An 18,105-nucleotide genomic window follows, 5' to 3' on the forward strand; every position below is an offset into this window, starting at 1 on the left:
TGGACCCACTCCGGCGGTACTGACTGCGGCTTGGACGCGTAGAGAGCAGAAGGCGCAGGCTTTTATACTTCTGGCTCTATCTGACTCTCAACTGCTACACGTGAGAGATGTTACAAACGCCAAGGAGATGTGGGACCGGTTGGAAGGCATTCATGTGCAACAGACCGCGGGATCTAGATTGTGTTTGGCATGGAAGCTTTATCAAATGCGCTTCACGGGTGAGTGCGACATGAATGAGCATCTCACGGAATTCAGACGCCTGTTTGCTGAGTTGACAGACCGAGGTGTCGAACACTCTGAACTTCAGAAGACCTATCTGATTCTGGCTTCACTTGATGGGACTTGGAATAATATGGTCATGGCTTTCGAAGCCATGCCTGACGGAGGTTTGAACGTTGCGTTTATTGAGGAAAAACTGACCCAAGAATGGCAGCGGAGACAGGAGGCGAAAAGAGCCGAGTCGATGGAGGCTGTCAGGAGACAAGAGGTGAAAAATGCCGTGCCGAAGGATAATAAACAGGAGCAGCAACAGAGGCTGAAGGCTTGTTTTGTGTGCGGAGATCGTCGACATCTCCAGCGGGATTGCCCAGTCGAAACTCCAGGGATGGAGGCTTGAAGCAAGGCAGTGTGAACTTTGTTTGTAAACAGAACTCTCAAGATTTACGACCTGTGAACTGGTTGCTCGATAGCGGAGCAAGCCATATACTAATTAAAGACAGGAGCCTGTTTTACACGTCTACAAATGAGCAGGACTTTGTTTTACTTGCTGATGGATCACGGAAATCTGTGCAAGCTAAAGGTCTGATTAAATTTGACAAGCTTGGAATTATGACAAACTGTTTGTTTGTTCTGGATTTGGCTCATAATATTTTATCAGTGGGCAAACTGGTAAGTTGTAATTATTCCATTTTGTTCCACAAAGACCAATGTTTTATAATGAGGGGGGATGAAGTGTGCATGCAGGGAAGCCTTAAAGATTCACAGTTTGTAATAAAGAGCAGTCAAGCAGGGTGTGCTGTGTTAAACGCTGAGGCACAGGTACATCAGGGCTGCGTCCATGAATGGCATCAAAGGCTGGGGCATGCAAATCTTGACACTATAAGAAAAACCCCTTTGCACAGTGAAGACATGTGTTTGAAAGATTGTGGGCAGATAATGGATTGCGATTCTTGTAATCAAGCTAAAATGACTATTGCACCAATAAACCGGGAGGCTGAGAGAACCACAACAGCTCCCTACCAGCTAGTACATATTGATTTAGCAGGGCCAATAAATGCTTCACGAGGAGGTGCGAAATTCTACATGGTACTGGTAGATGATTTTTCAAGATTTTGTCATGTTTTTCTGTTAAAGCATAAAAGTGAAGCTGAGCAGAAGCTGAAACTGTTCATTAAGAGAATCGAAACTCAACACTTGGTCACGGTGGGGGCTATACGCTCGGACCAAGGTGGGGAATTTACGAGTAAAGCATTGAGTGACTTTCTGGAGAGTAAGGGAATAAACCAGAATTTCACTGCTCCACACAGCCCGTTTTCCAATGGAACTGCTGAGAGAAAAAATAGGGTGCTTGGGGAAGCAATGAGAGCCATGCTGCTGGATTGCAGTTTAGGGAATTCTTTCTGGGAAGAGGCAATTCTTTATGCGACTTACATTCACAACAGGGTGTTACATAGTGCTATTGGAATGTCTCCTTATAAGAAACTTACTGGCAGAAAGCCTAGAATACAACATATTCAAAAATTCGGGGCAAGGTGCTGGATCCACATTCCACAGGGAAAAAGGAGGGGCAAGCTTGCGCCCAGAGCACAGCAAGGTTTTGTTTTGGGATTTCAGAATGCATATTTCAGAGTTTGGTGTCCAGAAACACAGCAGTTAATTCTGAGCAGAAGCATTAAAGTCTCAGAAAAGCCTTGGGATCAAAGAGAGACAGTCCTTCTTACAGGAACAAATGAAACACGAACACAATCACAGAAATTTCAGCCAGATGTTGACATTAAAGTGGAAGGTACACAAATTCCTCTCAGAGATGCTTTGAATGAGCTCATTTCTGGAAAACGCAGATCGAAGAAACGAAAAGCTGAGGAAATGGAAGCTCCTGTGCAGGTTGTGCCAAGCACAAGCACAAATGGGGGGGCAGAGAGAGCCGAGGCTCTGGTTCCTTTAAGACGCTCCACAAGAGCGAATTTAGGCAAACCGCCTGACAGATTTACTGTGGGATTAATAACAAGTCCTGGAATGAATAAGCTTGTAGAAATGGATCCTGAAACACTTTATTTGACATGTGTTGAACCAAAGTTTGATTGAGTTTCTGAAATGTACTGCTATGTACTGAGATGTAAGTTTGAACTGTACTGAACTGAAAATGCAATGTACTGAAATGTATTGCAAGAGGCATTGTAGAAATGTATGACTGTATGACTATGTATTATGGAGATGTATTTCATGTGTATTTTGCAGTCTTAATGGAAAAAAGGGAGGCTGTTGGGCTGGTGACCAGTAGGCATTACTGTCTCTAGTAGTTTTCCATGAAGCCCGCAAGTTTGAAGACGTAACTGTGGTTAAGGGGTGAGTTATGGCTATGCCAGTCTGGGAACGGACAGTGAAGGTTGTTGCTATGGTAGCCATCTGATAACAGCTGGGAAAGTTGTAACAGAGTCTATGTGAGTTGTTGCTCTTCTGAATTATGCCTCTGAGCTGAGAGGCTGTGTTTTTGTGTTTATCTATGGAGAGAGATGTACCAGAAGGGGGGTGACTGAAGAATCTCTACATGTATTTACTCTTAAGCCTCTGGCCTTAATGTCTTAATAAAGACTCTTAACATGCTCTGAGGATGTTTCTTGCTCAACTTAACTCCAACGTAATGTATGCTGTTTCACACAACAACGCACACAAGCCAACAGCATCCTGTTCTCACAGCAGCCAACCAGGAAGTCTTCAAGCAGGACCTGAGTGCAAGAGCACCCTCCTCCTCTGTGGTTTCCGGCAACTGGCTTTCAGAAGCATACTGCCTCTGACTATGGGGGCAGAGCAAAGCCATCATGGCTAATAGCCACTGACAGCCTTGTCCTCCATGAATTTGTCTAATCTTCCTTTAAAGCCATCCAAGTTGGTGACCATCACTGCCTCTTGTGGGAGCAAATCCCACAGTTTAACTAGTCCTTTCTTTTGTCTGTCCTGAATCTTCCAACATTCAGCTTCATTGTCCACAAGTTTTATGAGAGAGGGAGAAAAGCTTTTCTCTATCCACTTTTTCCAAGCCATGCATAATATTATACGCTTTTACCATGTTGCCTCTTACACATATTTTCCCCAAACTGAAAAGCCTCAAATGTTGCAGTCTTTCCTCATAGGGGAATCACCCCAGCCCCATGATCATCATGGCTGCTCTTTTTTGAACCTTTTCCAACTGTATAATATTGTTGCACGCCTCCCCAATCTCCAAGCTGTGAGATTTCCGGGGTCCCTGCACTCCTCCAGGGTTTGGTTTCCTTTGGGAAGAAGGTCAGCGGAGACTGCAGTGTCTTTATGAAATATGGTTTATTTATTTACACACATTCCAACCTGAGCTTAGGATGGAGGGGTTCAAGGCATCAGCAGTCCAATATCCAGCTTTTTCATCAGGGTTACAGGAGGAATCCTATAGCCATGATGCAGAGAGCCAGCCTTTCTGCTGCCTCCCATCCCCAGCAATTCTTCTCAGACCACTAAAACTACAAGCCTGTCTTCGGCTCCAGGAGGAGTGTGTGCTCTCCTGAAGAGTTTCAGTGACAAAAGGTCTTCCTAACCCATTCACTGTTGCTGGGCAACTGATAGGCCCATTATCTTACATGGCCACTCTATTTGCTTAACAAAGGAGACTCATCTGACCAGCAGAGTGAGTTTCTGTCCCCAAGGCATAGGATTCCAAATCTGAGGTTGGAAGGGGACCCACAGGAATCATCCATTCCACCCCCATGCTCATAACAATATCTTTTTTGAGATGAGGCAACCAGAACTGTACACAGTATTTCAAATGTGGTTGCACCAGAGACTTGTCTAACAACATTATGATATCAGCAGTTTTATTTTCAGTACCTTTCCTAATGGCCCCTAGCATGGAATTTGCCTTTTTTCACAGCTGCCACACCCTGGGTCGACATCTTCATTGAGCTATCCACTACAACCCCAAGGTCTTATTCCTGGTCAGTCATTGCCCGTTCAGACCCCATGAGCATATATGTGAAAGTAAGATTTTTTACCCTGACATACATCACTTTATACTTGCTCACATTAAATTGCATTTGCTATTTTAGCGCCCATTCACTTCTCAGTTTGGAGAGGTCCTTTGGAGCTCTTCACAATCTCTTTTTGTTTTAATGATCGTGAACAATTTAGTATCATCCAAAAAAACTTGGCCCCTTCACTGCTCACCCTTAACTCTATATTATTTATGAACAAGTTAAAAAGTACAGGTCTGAACATTGATCCATGGGGGATGCCACTTTCTATACCCCTCCATTGGGAGAAGTGTCCATATATTCCTACTCTTTGCTTCCTGCTGCTTATCCAGTTCCTGATCCACAAGAGGACCTCTCCTCTTCTTCCATGACTGCTAATCTTACTCCAGAGTCTTTAGTAAAGTACCTTGTCAAAAGCTTGTTGAAAGTTTTTAAGGTGATTTAAAGTCAAAGATTCTACAACAAAGGCTTTTACCATATATGAAGCAAGAAATGCCAGATGTCCAAGCTGGATTTAGAAAAGGAAGAGGTACTAGAGATCATATTGCAAACCTACGTTGGATAATGGAACGGACCAAGGAATTTCAGAAGAAAATCATCCTGTGCTTTATAGATTACAGCAAAGCCTTTGACTGTGTAGATCATGAAAAACTATGGAATGCTTTAAAAGAAATGGGGGTGCTACAACATCTGATTGTCCTGATGCGCAACCTAGACTCTGGACAAGAGGCTACTGTAAGGACAGAATATGGAGAAACTGATTGGTTCCCCACTGGAAAGGGTGTGAGACAAATTAAACCAGAACTGTCACTAGAAGCTAAAGTGATGAAACTGAGGTACTTTGGACACATAATGAGAAGACATGATTCACTAGAAAAGATACTAATGCTGGGAAAAACTGAAGGGAGTAGAAAAAGGGGAAGGCCAAACAAGAGATGGATTGATTCCATAAGGGAAGCCACAGACCTGAACTTACAAGATCAAACATGATGGTTTATAACAGAAGCTACTGAAAGTCGCTGATTCATACGGTCACCATAGGTCGTGATCGACTTGAAGGCACATAACAACAAACAAAGTCATAGAGTCATAGAAATCTAGAGTTGAGGAGGGCCTAAAAGGCCATCAAGTCCAATCCCCTGCTCAATGCTGGAATCCAAATTAAAGCATATCCAACAGGTGGCTGTCCAGCTGCCTCTTTAATGCCTGCAGTGTTGGACAGCCCACCACCTCCCTAGGTAATTGGTTCCATTGTCATACTGCTCTAACAGTTAGGAAGTTTTTTTCTGATGTTCAGTTGAAATCTGACTTCCTGTAACTTGAGCCCATTATTCTGTGTCCTGCACTCTGGGATGATCGAGAACAGATCCTGGCCCTCCTCTGTGTGACAACCTTTCAAGAACTTGAAGAATGCTGTCATATCTCTAGTCCTGTCTTCTCAGGGCTAAACATGCCCGGTTCTTTCAGTCTCTCCTCATAGGGCCTTGTTTCTAGTCCCCTGATCATCCTTGTTGCCCTCCTCTGAACCTGTTCATGTTTTTAGTGCTTTGTTTGCCATCCTGGGCTCCTTCTGGGAGGAAGGGAGGGATATAAATTAATTAATTAATTAAAGTCCAAGTACACTAAGGGCTTATCCACACGGAAGCATACCTTTGTATTAAAGATGCTGCTGTTACCGTCGTGATACATTTGCAAGGTCCACACTCGGTAGCTTCAAATCTGCTATTTTCCATTCACACTATTAGACATTCCTCTGTGAGGGATCAGTGTCACTGCTTCCTTGTGGGTCCACCCTCCAATTTTAAGTTTACTCCCTCTAGTTTAAGGCTGAAGCCTGGAGAGGGCCTTATTATGAAATTAACAAGAAAAAATGAAACTGATAACCCTCCCCTTCTCCATTGTCCCGGCCCAGACGGGGGAGTGAGTGAAAAGGAAAAGTAGGCAGCGGATGCAGCAGCTTTTGCAAGTGGCAGAGAGAGAGGGAGCTGGTGATGGGGCATTAAAAGAGAGCCCGCCCACTAAAAAACATTGAAGCAAAGTGCCTATGAGGAAGAGCACTGCGCAACTGAGATGGTTTTTCCTTTCCTTTTCACATTATAGTTGGATTGGATTAATATGGATTTAAAAGGGAAAGCTGCGTTATAGCTTCTTCTTGCCTGCAACATCATGTGAACCATGTGAATTACAAGGGAATGCAAGTAGCACCAGACACACACTAAATCACCATGTGGATGAGCCCTATATCAACTAGCTCGCCTCTATCCATATGCTTGTAGACATTCTCAAAGAATTCCAATAGTTGGGTGAGAAAAGACTTACCCTTGCAGAAGCCATGCTGGTTCTGCTTCAGCAAGACTTGTTCTTCTATATTCTTGATTATTTTATCTTATTAATTAATTAATTTATTAATACATTTATATCCCACCCTTCCTCTCAGCAGGAGCTCAGGACAGTAAACAAAAGCACTAAAAACACTCTAAAATATCATGAAAACAAACCTTAAAATGTGCTTTAAAAACATATTACAAAACAGCTGCAATACAGACACAGACTGCGATAAGGTCTCTACTTAAAATGCTTGTTGAAGAGGAACAATACTTTCTACCACTTTTCCTGGGAGAGTTGTTAAGCTAACCAGCCTGTAACTTCCAGGATCCCCCTGGATCCCTTTTTAAAGATTAGCTTTACATTGGCCACTTTCCATTCCTCAGGTATGGAGGCAGATCGAGGGGCAACTTACATATTTTTGTTAGAAGATCAGCAATCTCACATTTGTGAGAACTCTCGGGTGGATGCCATTGAGACCTGGCAATTTGTCATTTTTTATTTTGTCTACTTAGCCTAGGACTTCATCTCTCGTCACCACTATTTCCCTCAGTTCCTCACACTCCCTTCCTGCAAAAGGTAGCTCAGGCACAGGGATCAGCCCTGTATCCTCCACTGTGAAGACAGATGCAAAGTATACAAAACAGATGCAAGAATTGGTGCAATATTCCAAGCAGTGTGGAAAGTCAATTGCAATCCCGCTTATAGCTTACAGTGGAAGAGCAGTGACAGACTAAGCAGCACCAGGAACAAACCACTGATGTGGAAGCAGCTCTGCATTCTCCTTGGTGTTCAATGGGCATCTCTGAGGAAGTGGGGAAGGAAGCAATTGCCACTGAGACTCCTCTTTCCTCATCTTTACTCTCGTTCCACTCTGCTTGCTAAAACACCAATGGCATTTTCATCAGCTGGACTTATTCATAGGAAGAAAGCACAATCAGAACTTTTCAACAACTTCTATCCTGCTACCAACCTGAGCCTTCTACCATCCCCATCACACGCCTCAGATGCACTTTTCTGGATCCCACCATGAGATTCTAAAATGACTGTATCACTCCCATAGGCTTAGATCCTAATATAAGTTATCTTAAGCAAGTTCATAGGAGGAAAGTTGCCACCCCCTCCTCTGCCCCTATGATGCCTCTCTGGAGGTTTAGGAGGGGGTGAGCTTGTGGACAATATGGGATGAGGGAGGGGACAGGAAATGTCCCTTCTGTGGACTTTCTTAACTTATATTAGGTTCCAAACCCGTTGTTATGTTTTTGGATATGTACACCACCCTGTAATACAGTGATTACCAGGGTGGTTTAAAACAAAAGCACAAAATGGTAAAAATACAATTGAAAAATCATAACTCAGCCTAGTGCTGGAAAGGCACTAATGCAGGCATCAGAGGAGAGCCTCAGAAAACTGACAAGGCGCCCCAGGGAGTTGTCACACCCTTACTATTTTTTCCAGCTCTAATATACTTCCTGCCAAGCAACTGATATTGGCCAGACTAGTCCACTTGCCAGGGAATGCATAGGGTTGAGGGTTCTTGTTTTCTTCCTTCCTCTGTGTCTAAATAGAGTCCTTGTATGCCAAACATTAGTTCACCTAAGCTCACGGGTTATCAATAGCAGTCGGCTAGTATAGGTGGAGAATAGAGGAGACCCCACTTCAAGAATTCTTGAGTCTTGGGAGGTACCAGAAACGTTCTGTTTGGGAGTCAGACTTCAGATAGCAGAACAGTCTTTATAAGATATGCTATTTATTCCTATTTTGCACACAACAACTAATAAAATGCATTCTAGGTGGCCTTAGCCAACACTGCAGAAACAGAAAATCAGAAATACCGATGAGCATGAGAGAAGTTGCTGGATACCCATTTAACATTAAAGTACTCTGAAGACTCTGAAGGCACATCTTAGTTACAATAAGTTACAATAGTTGAAGGACTGCATTAAACTCTAAGTCATATCACAGAGCCAAAATTACAAAGTACATGGAAATGCATGTCATGACACAACGCCCATCAGACATCATGGATGCAATAGATGGATGGTTCTCTCCTGCGTTCTTCGACCCCCCCCTCCAGCAGTGCTGAGGGGGGTCCTGAGTGCTATAAAACCTGAGCCTTTTATACTTTTTCTTTTCAAAGGGAACGCATGTTCCCACGGCTTTATTGATTATGCTGCCCACTAGAGCACCATTTGCTGTGTCCAGGAAGCATTCCATGTCTTCCTCTCACTTCATATTGACAGTTAACATAACACATTGGCTTTCTCCCAGACATTTCATTTTGTACCGTACTCTGCTTAACAATGCTTTAAGGGAGGGTTGAGGGAACCTTTTTTAAACAGAGAACTTATTCCTTCTATGTTCTACTAAGCTACAAGCTACACCATTATAAGCTTATGTAAATGATTCCAGCACATTATATGCATTGTTAAGCCATTGTCTGGACTGTCCCATTACACAACAAACTTGTCAAATGTCCAAGCTGAAAGAATTGCCTGCAGAGCAGATCAGGAGAGGGACTGCCCTTTCATCCTGTCCCATCTGCATTCTGGGCCAGAATGTGAGCCAACCTCTCTTGTATTTTTGCATCAATATCTTTTAACATCCCAGATGCAGTAAACCAACAGTTATTTTTGTATCAACAAATTACATAATTAAGGGTTGGTTATGAGGGGAAGAGAGAAATACTTTGAGTGCTGTTGCTGCCAGAACTCCTTCTTCTGAGAGAGGGGGGGCTCTTAGGGGCTTGTGGGGACACACTTTGGCACAGCCCCATGACACTGATAGTGTCCTCTCCCTCTCCCTTCCTAGGAGTGTGGCTTTGATCCAGAAAAGGGTCAGAGGGAAAAATGTTAAGCAGAATCTCTCCTGTCCCCCTCGGGTGTACGCAGTCTGCCTTGGCCTGCTTTGTGCGTTGAAACAATCTGCAGAAGAGCCATTAAACATCTCACAATCTCACTATCATGTACAGCTCTCCTCTCCTCTTGAGTTGTCACAAGTGGCCCTGGGATGGCAGAGGAAGGAGGGGCAACAGTGGAAGTTATTGCAGGGCTCCAGACCCTCTTTCAGACACCAAGTCAACCTGTCTGCTAGCACCAATGGGTGATGCCCTTTTGGGACTAACAGCATCTGTGTGAGTGTGTGTGATGTGCACGTGTGATTTTCATAAGAACTTAGGGGAAGGAGAGGAGGAGGAGGAGAAAAATGTTAAAACTATCCTCTGTACAAACTGAGAACCCAGTGAAAATAGGCCTGCCTGGGTTAACAACTACCTGGGAGCAAAACGTTAAGGTCTGGTTGTAAAATACTCACCGCTCAGCTACTCTTCTCTTGGGGGCAGAGAGTTGGGATGGTAGATCCACAAGAAGTTCTGAAGTGATGCTTCCTTTTAGTCACTTATTCCTGCTCGTTTCCTCACCCTTTCTTTATGAAGAGACAGAGGGTGTGTACTGTGTACAGTTGTCATTAAAACTAGGAACTGGCACATTTTTTCTCTGAAGCTGGGTGTGCTTGGCTTTCATCTTCACTCCTAATACAGCACTGATTTCTGCTCCATCTTAGCCCCTCTACTTTTTGAGACAGCAGCCTTGCTTAAAAAACACAATACTGGATAGCAAAGCAAACACTCTGCAGGTTTATATAATTGTTTGATTGGCACATCTTTACATTGTACAAAGCCCAGCCATGTTTTTCTGGACAAAAGTCTCTCACTGTCTGTAATGACAAATATGACAGTAAGCGGTTAATGAGTAACAAAGTTTACAGTGTTAGCATAAACTTTGTCTGAATTTCCAGCCACACCTGTTTTGTGCAAGAAGGATGCGGGAAATACTTTTAATTTTAGACACTTGTCCCTTCCTCTTCAAGTGATGATGTCAGGGCAGGACTTTTGGGCAATGACTAGGGCCCACTCAGCAGAAGGAGCAGGAGGGTCCACAGACACTTGCCACATTTTTGAAGTACATGAAGTAATACACATGACCCCCTAAAGTTGGATGTTGTCAGGTCCAGGTTGGGACTCAGGAACCAGACCAGTTGGTGAAAGCAATTCAGTTTTTATTAAAGTAATATCCAGACAAAAGCTGCGTCTTCTCATGAAGCAACACAATACACATATCCTGCGACGTGTAAGAGAGTTGACAGAACAAGGAATCCCTTCTCCCCCCCTCCCTTAAAAGGGGGCCTTTCTGGCGCGAATTCTCTCACTCCGCCTCAATGCACTCTCGTCCACACCCCTTCTCTCTCTCCCCCTTGCCCTCTTTTGCTGTCTTCGTGTACGTGGTGAGGGGGGAAACGTGGCCCCCTCCCCTTCTGAGGATTCTACCTCTGGTATGGGGGAAAGCGGGGGGGGGAGTTGTGCTTAAACCGTCAGACTGGCTTTTCCCTGGATCAGGAGGGAGTTGAATTCCCCCTTCATCTCCCTCCCTTTCCAGCTGCTCTAGTTGAGAAAGGGGAGGAGGCGTGGGAAGCACAGCTTCTGTCTCTGTGAAATCTTCAAGGTCTCCACTGTGAGACGGCTCTATCTCTGAGATCCCCCCCCCTTCCTCTGACTCTTCTTCACACAACTCTGGCCAACTGATCTCCTCCTCCTCCTCTTCTTCTGAAACAACAGGGCCCCAATTCTGCATCCCGACAGATGTCCAGACCCCATGATCAAATGTAGCCCTTGGCTCGGCAGGCACCCAGTAATGGGGTCATTGTCTCAGGCTTATTTTCTTTCTTCTGGCTCAAGCCCTCGCCCAGGAAAACTTGCACCCCTGGTTTGGATATCTGGGCTGTAATCTTCACATGCACAAACCTGAGATACTGCCAATTTATTCATGCTGGCAAACAACAAGCAATTGGACAAAACCACAAAAGTATTCCCAAGTTCAAAACCTCTCACCTCCTCCCAAGGTCCAGATGTGATGAAACTCTATGCTCTTTGGCCTACACATGCGTAGTTCAAAGATACAGTCAGTGAGTGGGGTTCCTTGTATGTGCCACAAAAATGCAACAATTCGAGAGTGTTGCAACATAAGCTGTACCAGCTGCTGGCAGCATCAAATTTGTACTGCAACCAGCAGGTCACAGCAAAAAGCCCCATTGTTATTTATTTTGATCTCTGCAGCTCCAGCCAATAGGAAGTGGAAGGGGGAGAGTGAAAAATCCAACCTACTAGTGTAGCTCATTCTAGCAGAAAATTTTCTTTAGAAAGAATAAGCCTACTTACGCATAATTTCAACAAACATAAATTTTCACATAGGACTTCTGCTACAAAGCTTAGGAAATCTCAGCTGACCTATGGGCTGTAACTTTTATTTAAGTGACATGTCTGTGTATTTAACATTCTTAAAATGTTAAATGAGGGCTGTCTCAGTAATAGTACTCTATGGATTTATTAGTACGCTATTTATTAATAGTACTTTATTAAAGTATTTATCATAGAGTACATCAAGGTGGCTTACAACATACAAAGGAATAAAAAAATTAAAAACAATAAAAACATCATTAAAAACAGTAATAAAAGCAGAAATAGCACTGTATTGATTGGGGGCGGAGGGAATCCTGTTAAAAGGCCTGTCTAAAAAGTTCAGTTTAAAAAGATGCCCCAAAGAAAGGAAGGGATGGTTCCTGCCAAACCTCATTTGGTAGGGAGTTTCACAGGGCAGGGCCTGTCACACTAAAGGCTCGGTACCCTGGTGAAGGCCAACCAAACCTCAGGGGCATGGGGAACCCCCAGTGGTGCCCCATCAGGTCTCAGTTATGGAACATCTCCCTCTGGAGGTTCAACAGGTAACATTTTTCTTTTTAGGCCCAAGTTGGAAACCCACTTCTCCCATCAGATTTTTTAATGTGGAATCATGTCTGGATTGCAGAAAATGTACAGATATTCTTTCTATTATATCAGGAGTGAGGGGAACCTGAGTTGGCGGGGGGAAGAATTTGGCCCTTCAGGCCCCTCCCCACGTGACAGCCCTCCCTGGCTCTGCTTCACAACATCCTTGAACTGTGACAATGTCTCTTGCTTACCAGAATGGAGAAATGAGGGTGAGTATAGACATTTCTGATTTCTAGAAGGCTAAAAGAGAAGGTACATATCCATTGCTCCTCCCATTTTTGCCTGCGTAGAGCCACCTGTCAATGAGCCCACCTGGCTCTGAAACACAGAATGTTGCCATCATTCCTTCATCTCTCATCTTCTGTCTGACCACCCAGGAAACTACAATACTCATGAGGAGACAGACCGTACACCTGTTTGTAAGTAGCTCACAGGGTACGCAGATTTGAAATGTTTATTTTCTTTCACATAGCATTCTGCTTTCTTAAAAGTTCATTCTTAATAAATGCTCCTAAAATTGGATGTATGACTCTACAATAGGAATTCAGGAGGACGTAAGTCTTGGGATTTCAGGTACAATTAAAAAAACCATAGAGTCAATGGGAACTTTTGGCAAGAAGGGCCAAGGATACTGCACAGTAAGGGAACCTACCGGATGTGGGTTGGGTGCGGCCTCCCCATCCAGCTCGCACCTCTCGGGACTTGGGATGATGGGTCTGGGTTCAAAACTCTTCTGGATCATGAGACTTACTGTGAGGACAAGTCACCATCAGTTCAGCCTATATCCTGTGAGGGTAAAACGGGATATCACCCTGTTTATACCCCTAGAGGAAGGGCTACGTGGAAGGTATGAGGCTGTTATACTTTTGAGTTTGAAATGACCCAAGAACAACAGGAAGAAAAAAATCTTTTAATAGAATTCAGCATCGCATCATGTGAAACACATCCCAAGATACATTCAGACATACTATACAAAAGGTGCTTTTTCAAAATCTATACATGGATCTGCCTGCTCACTATAGATTGTCATAGAGAAAATAATCATTCAAATGGAAATGCACCACGTACTGTTCTCTCACTGGAACTCCTAGAGGAGGCTCTCCATTTCCGAAAGAGAACTTTGTCACACAACAAGCAAATGGGTATCTTTGAATATAGAGACTTTGCTTAGAATACCACATCATCTTCCCTGAGTAGCAGCAAAGAAGAATAGATTTCTGTGTCCAGTAGAGGTCTTGGAGGAAGAAAAGGGAAGTTGAAAGCAAGTTTAAAGCTTATGGAAGTTGAAGTGACACCCACTCGATCCTGTGGAGGAGGGCGTCTGTGTTACAGCTGCAGAGAATTTAAGTACATCTGGCTCCACCCTTAGGCAGACAGTGTGGTGGGCTTTACACACACATTAAACAAGGACTGAAGAGTCTCTCTGGTGAATGAAGCTGCTGAGTAGGCAAAGATCAGGGATGCTCTATCAGCAACATAAAAGGCCACCCGTCCCTCTTTGTGGTTCAGTCACTCAGATCCTCTTGGGATCCTCACTCAGGGACAGAGGAAGGCTAACAAGGGTGATGGGGGCCCTGTAGTTACCTCTGTATTTCCCTAGATCCCTTCCTCACCATCACCCTTTCTCCTTAGAGTTTTTGGCAACCCCCACACCCCACTGCTCCTCACACCCCACAAGGACTTCCCAGAAATGTCTCCCTGCAGTGAATCCTTCACATCCCAACATGCAGGGATACGAGACAAATCTCTTAGTATTGTCAGGTAGGTCTTGATGTTTCCCCCCATCTCTCACGCTTTTACAATCCTCAGACAGGATGAGCAGGAAAGGACAAGGAACTATGTTAGAAGATTCTTCTCAGTGGCTAACACGCTCCCCTTTCATGCTGATTGGCTTATAGGACACTGGAGACACTGGGCCCTGGCAAGGGCCCTGCCCCCAAAAGAGTAAGGGGTGTAAGACCCCTCCTCCCAAAACCCTGGACAACTACATCCCTGTTCACAGGAGACTATACTGAAAACGTCTGTGAGTGGATATCCTAAAAATAACACTCAGACACTCTCGGGGGGGGATCAAGAAAGGGGGGCATGACAGAAGCATATAAGTGTGCAGAATGTGGAAAAAGCAGATAGGGAGATGTTTTTCTCCCTCCTAATCTTAGCATAGAGAGCCAGTGTGGCGTAGTGGTTAAGGTGTTGGACTACAACCTGGGAGACCAGGGTTCAAATCCCCACACGCCATGAAGCTCACTGGGTGACCTTGGGCCAATCACTGCCTCTCAGCCTCAGAGGAAGGCAATAGTAAACTCCTCTGAATATCGCTTACCATGAAAACCCTATTCATAGGGTTGCCCATAAGTCGGAATCGACTTGAAGGCAGTCCATTTCATTTTCAATCTTAGCATGAAGGATCATCTGGACAGTGAGAAATTCAGAGCAGGCAACAGGAAGGATGTCTTCACACAGCACATAGTTTAACTATGGGATAAACTGCCACAAGCTAGAGGGCTTAAAAACCCATCAGATAATCATGGGGAAAAGTCTGACAATGGCTACTATTTATGATGGCTATAATCTACCTCCAGGATCATTGGCACCATTCCTCAGAAGCAACAGCAAGAGGGAGCTGTTGCCCTAAAACGTCCTGCGTATAGATTTCCCACAGGCAAGGGGTGAACAGAATCCAGGCTTGTTTGATGTACTTTGTAGTTTTTTGTATCAGAATGCCAAAATCAACCAACTCCAAGAGACTGATGTAAAACAGTAGCTTAGCTGGGTTGACGCACACTAAGCCTCAGGAATCTCAGCCCAGGGATTTGTGATCAGCACCAGAACCAAGCTCAGGAATTTATTCACACAAAAACTCCACTCCTGGTTTCCTCACTCAAGCAGGTTTTTTCCAGCCATTTTTGCAATGGTGGTACTGGGGAACTTTTAAATTGTTGCTAATGTTAGACAACTGGAAGCCAGAAACCCTTGGCAATCTACTACAGTCACTGGAGATCCACTAGTAGATTTCAATTTACCTTCTGCCCATCCCTGTCTCAAGCATCTGGTTGGCTCCTCTGGGAACAGAATGCTGTAATGCCTGTGCTGATCCATCAGGGCTCTTCTTATGACACCAACTTTCTTTGCAATCCATTACAACACTGCTCACTAGTTGATTAAAAAGTGGCCATAGAATGAGAGGTGGAAGGAACTTCCAAGGTTATCTAGTGCAACCATCTCCCAGGCATTTTAGCATGTGTTTTTAAATTGTTTTTACATTGTTTTGAATTTTAAAATTGTGTTTTAAATTGTTTTTAAAATGTGTTTTAATTGTATATTTGTTTTAATGTTTTTGATTGCTGTAAACCGCCCAGAGAGCTTCGGCTATGGGGCAATATACAAGTGCAATAAATAAATAAACAAACCATCTGTCAATGGAGGAAATCTTTATGGTCAGCCTCAAACAAACTAGATTGTTTTCTCTGCCTCTATACTGAGGACAGGTGATCTTGGACGGAGGATGGTGTGGCCTCCAGATTTCCCCAGGTTCAAGGCAACACAAGCTTATTCAGGTGTTTTGACTGTATGAGTGGGGAGGGGACAATGATATTGACCCAAGCCCTGTTGTGCATTGAGTGGGAAGGTTTGAAGATGGAGTCTATGCGCATTTGAGTTAAAGCATGCATGGGAATGCTGCTTTTAAAAGTTCCCAAAAGCAAGTAGTATTCTACATACATTCACCAAAACAGGCCTAGAATCTCCCTTCAGAACTTCACACTCAGCACAGGGAGGTCTGAAGGGCAGTTGTCACACGCAAGCATGTTGGGGGGAGGACTTGAAGAACATTCTTTACCTCTTTAAGCCCACACACCTGAAGAGGACTACACTTGTAGGATTTTAAATACTGAGTGCAAAACCTGTTGGACTTGGAATGAAGAGGCCTGAGTTTATCCTTGACTATGAAGCTCACTGTGTGTCCCTGGACAAGTCACCATCTCTCAGCCCAGCCTATCCTACCTCACAAGGTTGCCATGACGATAAAACAGGATATTATTCCTCTTATGCCCTTGGAGTATCCTGTGGAATGTATGAGGTTATGATACTTTTGAGTCTGTTATGACCCAAGAGCAAGAAGAATCAAAATCTTTCATAGAATTAAACATCTCAACACATGAAACACATCCCCCAATACATCCAGACATATTATACAAAAGGCTAAGTGGAGGAGTTGTCTAAAAATCTACAGATGGATCTGGCTGTTAACTACAGATTATTTTAGAGCAAATAATTGTATAAATAGAATGTACCACCTCTCCACGGAATTCTCTAGATTGGCTCTGTTCTCTCATTGGAACTCTGCTCTTTGTTTTCAGATTCTTGTTGCACATCAGGCAAATGGGTCTCTTCGATTATAGAGATTTTGCTTAGAATATGGAACATCAAGAGCAGGATTGAGGCTGATGGAGGATTACATGACACCCATTCAGAGTTCTGCTTTTATTCAGTGTTGATAGATTATGTTATTATCAGGCGAGAGCTGCAAGGCAGACTTGAGTGCCTCTGGGAAGACTGGAGAAAGATGTACATTGAAACAGGAATGAGTGTAGGGTGTTGGGTTTTTTGCTTGCTTCCTTCTTTCCATCTTTCCTGCACTATAAACATAAACATGTCTGCCTTCAGCCTAAGGCAGACAGCGTGAGGTGGGCATTATAGCACACACAAAGCAAGGGCTGAAGGGTCTCTCCAGAGAATGAGGTTGCCGGGTATGCGTAGAGAAGGGCTGCTCTGTCAGCATCATAAAAAGCCACCCGGCCCCCTTCGTAGTTCAGAGTCACTCGGATCCTCTTGGGCTCCTCACTCAGGGACAGAACAGAGCAACCAGGGAAGGTGGAAACACTGTATTCACCTGACCACTTCTCCATCTCCCAGATCCCTCCCTCAGAAATCCAGTCAATAACACCCTTCCTCTTCACAGACTTTCTGGCAACCCCCACAGTCCACGTTGGTTCACATCCCACAAGGACTTCCCAGAAATGTCTGCCTGTGGTGAACCCCTCACGTCCCAGGACATACGTGAATTCGTCAAATCTCTCAGGATTGTCAGGGAGGTTTTGAAGCTCATTTCCGTATCTCACACTCTTGTGATCCACAGACAGGATGAGCATTGGATGGGCTGTGTCTGGATCCAAAGTTACATTTTCTGTGGGGACAAATGAGGACCGAGAAGACAAGGAACATCAGCTGGGATACTGGCTTATGTCTAGACACATAACAGGGAAAACATTCCCTCTGAAATCAACAGGGCTCCCCTCCTCTGTATTCAGGAATGGGATGCTTCTCTTTGTTAATAATAATAATTCACATTTGTCCTATCCTTTCAAGTTTTCAAAGCACTTCCCATGAATTATCCAGTTATAATCCCTACAAAGATCCCGTAAAGTAAGTCAGAATTATTGTCCCCATATTTCAGTTAGGAGGACTGAGGCTGAAGTAGAGTGGCTGCCTTTAAGGCCATCCAGTGAGTTAGTGGCAGAGGTCAGATTCAAAGCAGGGACTCCCAGATTCATAGCTCAGTCTCTTCCACCTTTCAAGAAAGTCCACAGTAGAACACTCAAGAAAAGCTGCTGGCAGAAAACAGCATCCTTGTAGTTATGATTCAAGTTCCAGTTATTTATTTAAAGCATTTTATATCCCACTATTTGTGGGTTTTCAAAAAGCGAAAACAGAGCCACCCATAAAAGCTATTTCTCTCCTTTG

The 18,105-nt window shown here is 44.0% G+C and overlaps 1 protein-coding gene across 1 annotated transcript in view; it reads right to left on the bottom strand.

The window, feature by feature from the left end:
• LOC133378867 (uncharacterized) overlaps positions 1–18,105 on the bottom strand; it is a 55,076-nt gene that overhangs the window by 20,995 nt on the left and 15,976 nt on the right. The window contains exons 7-8 of the mRNA XM_061613481.1: positions 17,041–17,548; positions 9,855–9,935 (exon numbers count right to left, since the gene is read on the bottom strand). Coding sequence (XP_061469465.1) covers positions 9,855–9,935; positions 17,041–17,548 — 589 coding nt within the window. The remainder of the gene's footprint in view (positions 1–9,854; positions 9,936–17,040; positions 17,549–18,105) is intronic.

The sequence above is a fragment of the Rhineura floridana genome, chromosome 3 (assembly GCF_030035675.1).
Source record: "Rhineura floridana isolate rRhiFlo1 chromosome 3, rRhiFlo1.hap2, whole genome shotgun sequence".
NCBI lineage: Eukaryota > Metazoa > Chordata > Lepidosauria > Squamata > Rhineuridae > Rhineura > Rhineura floridana.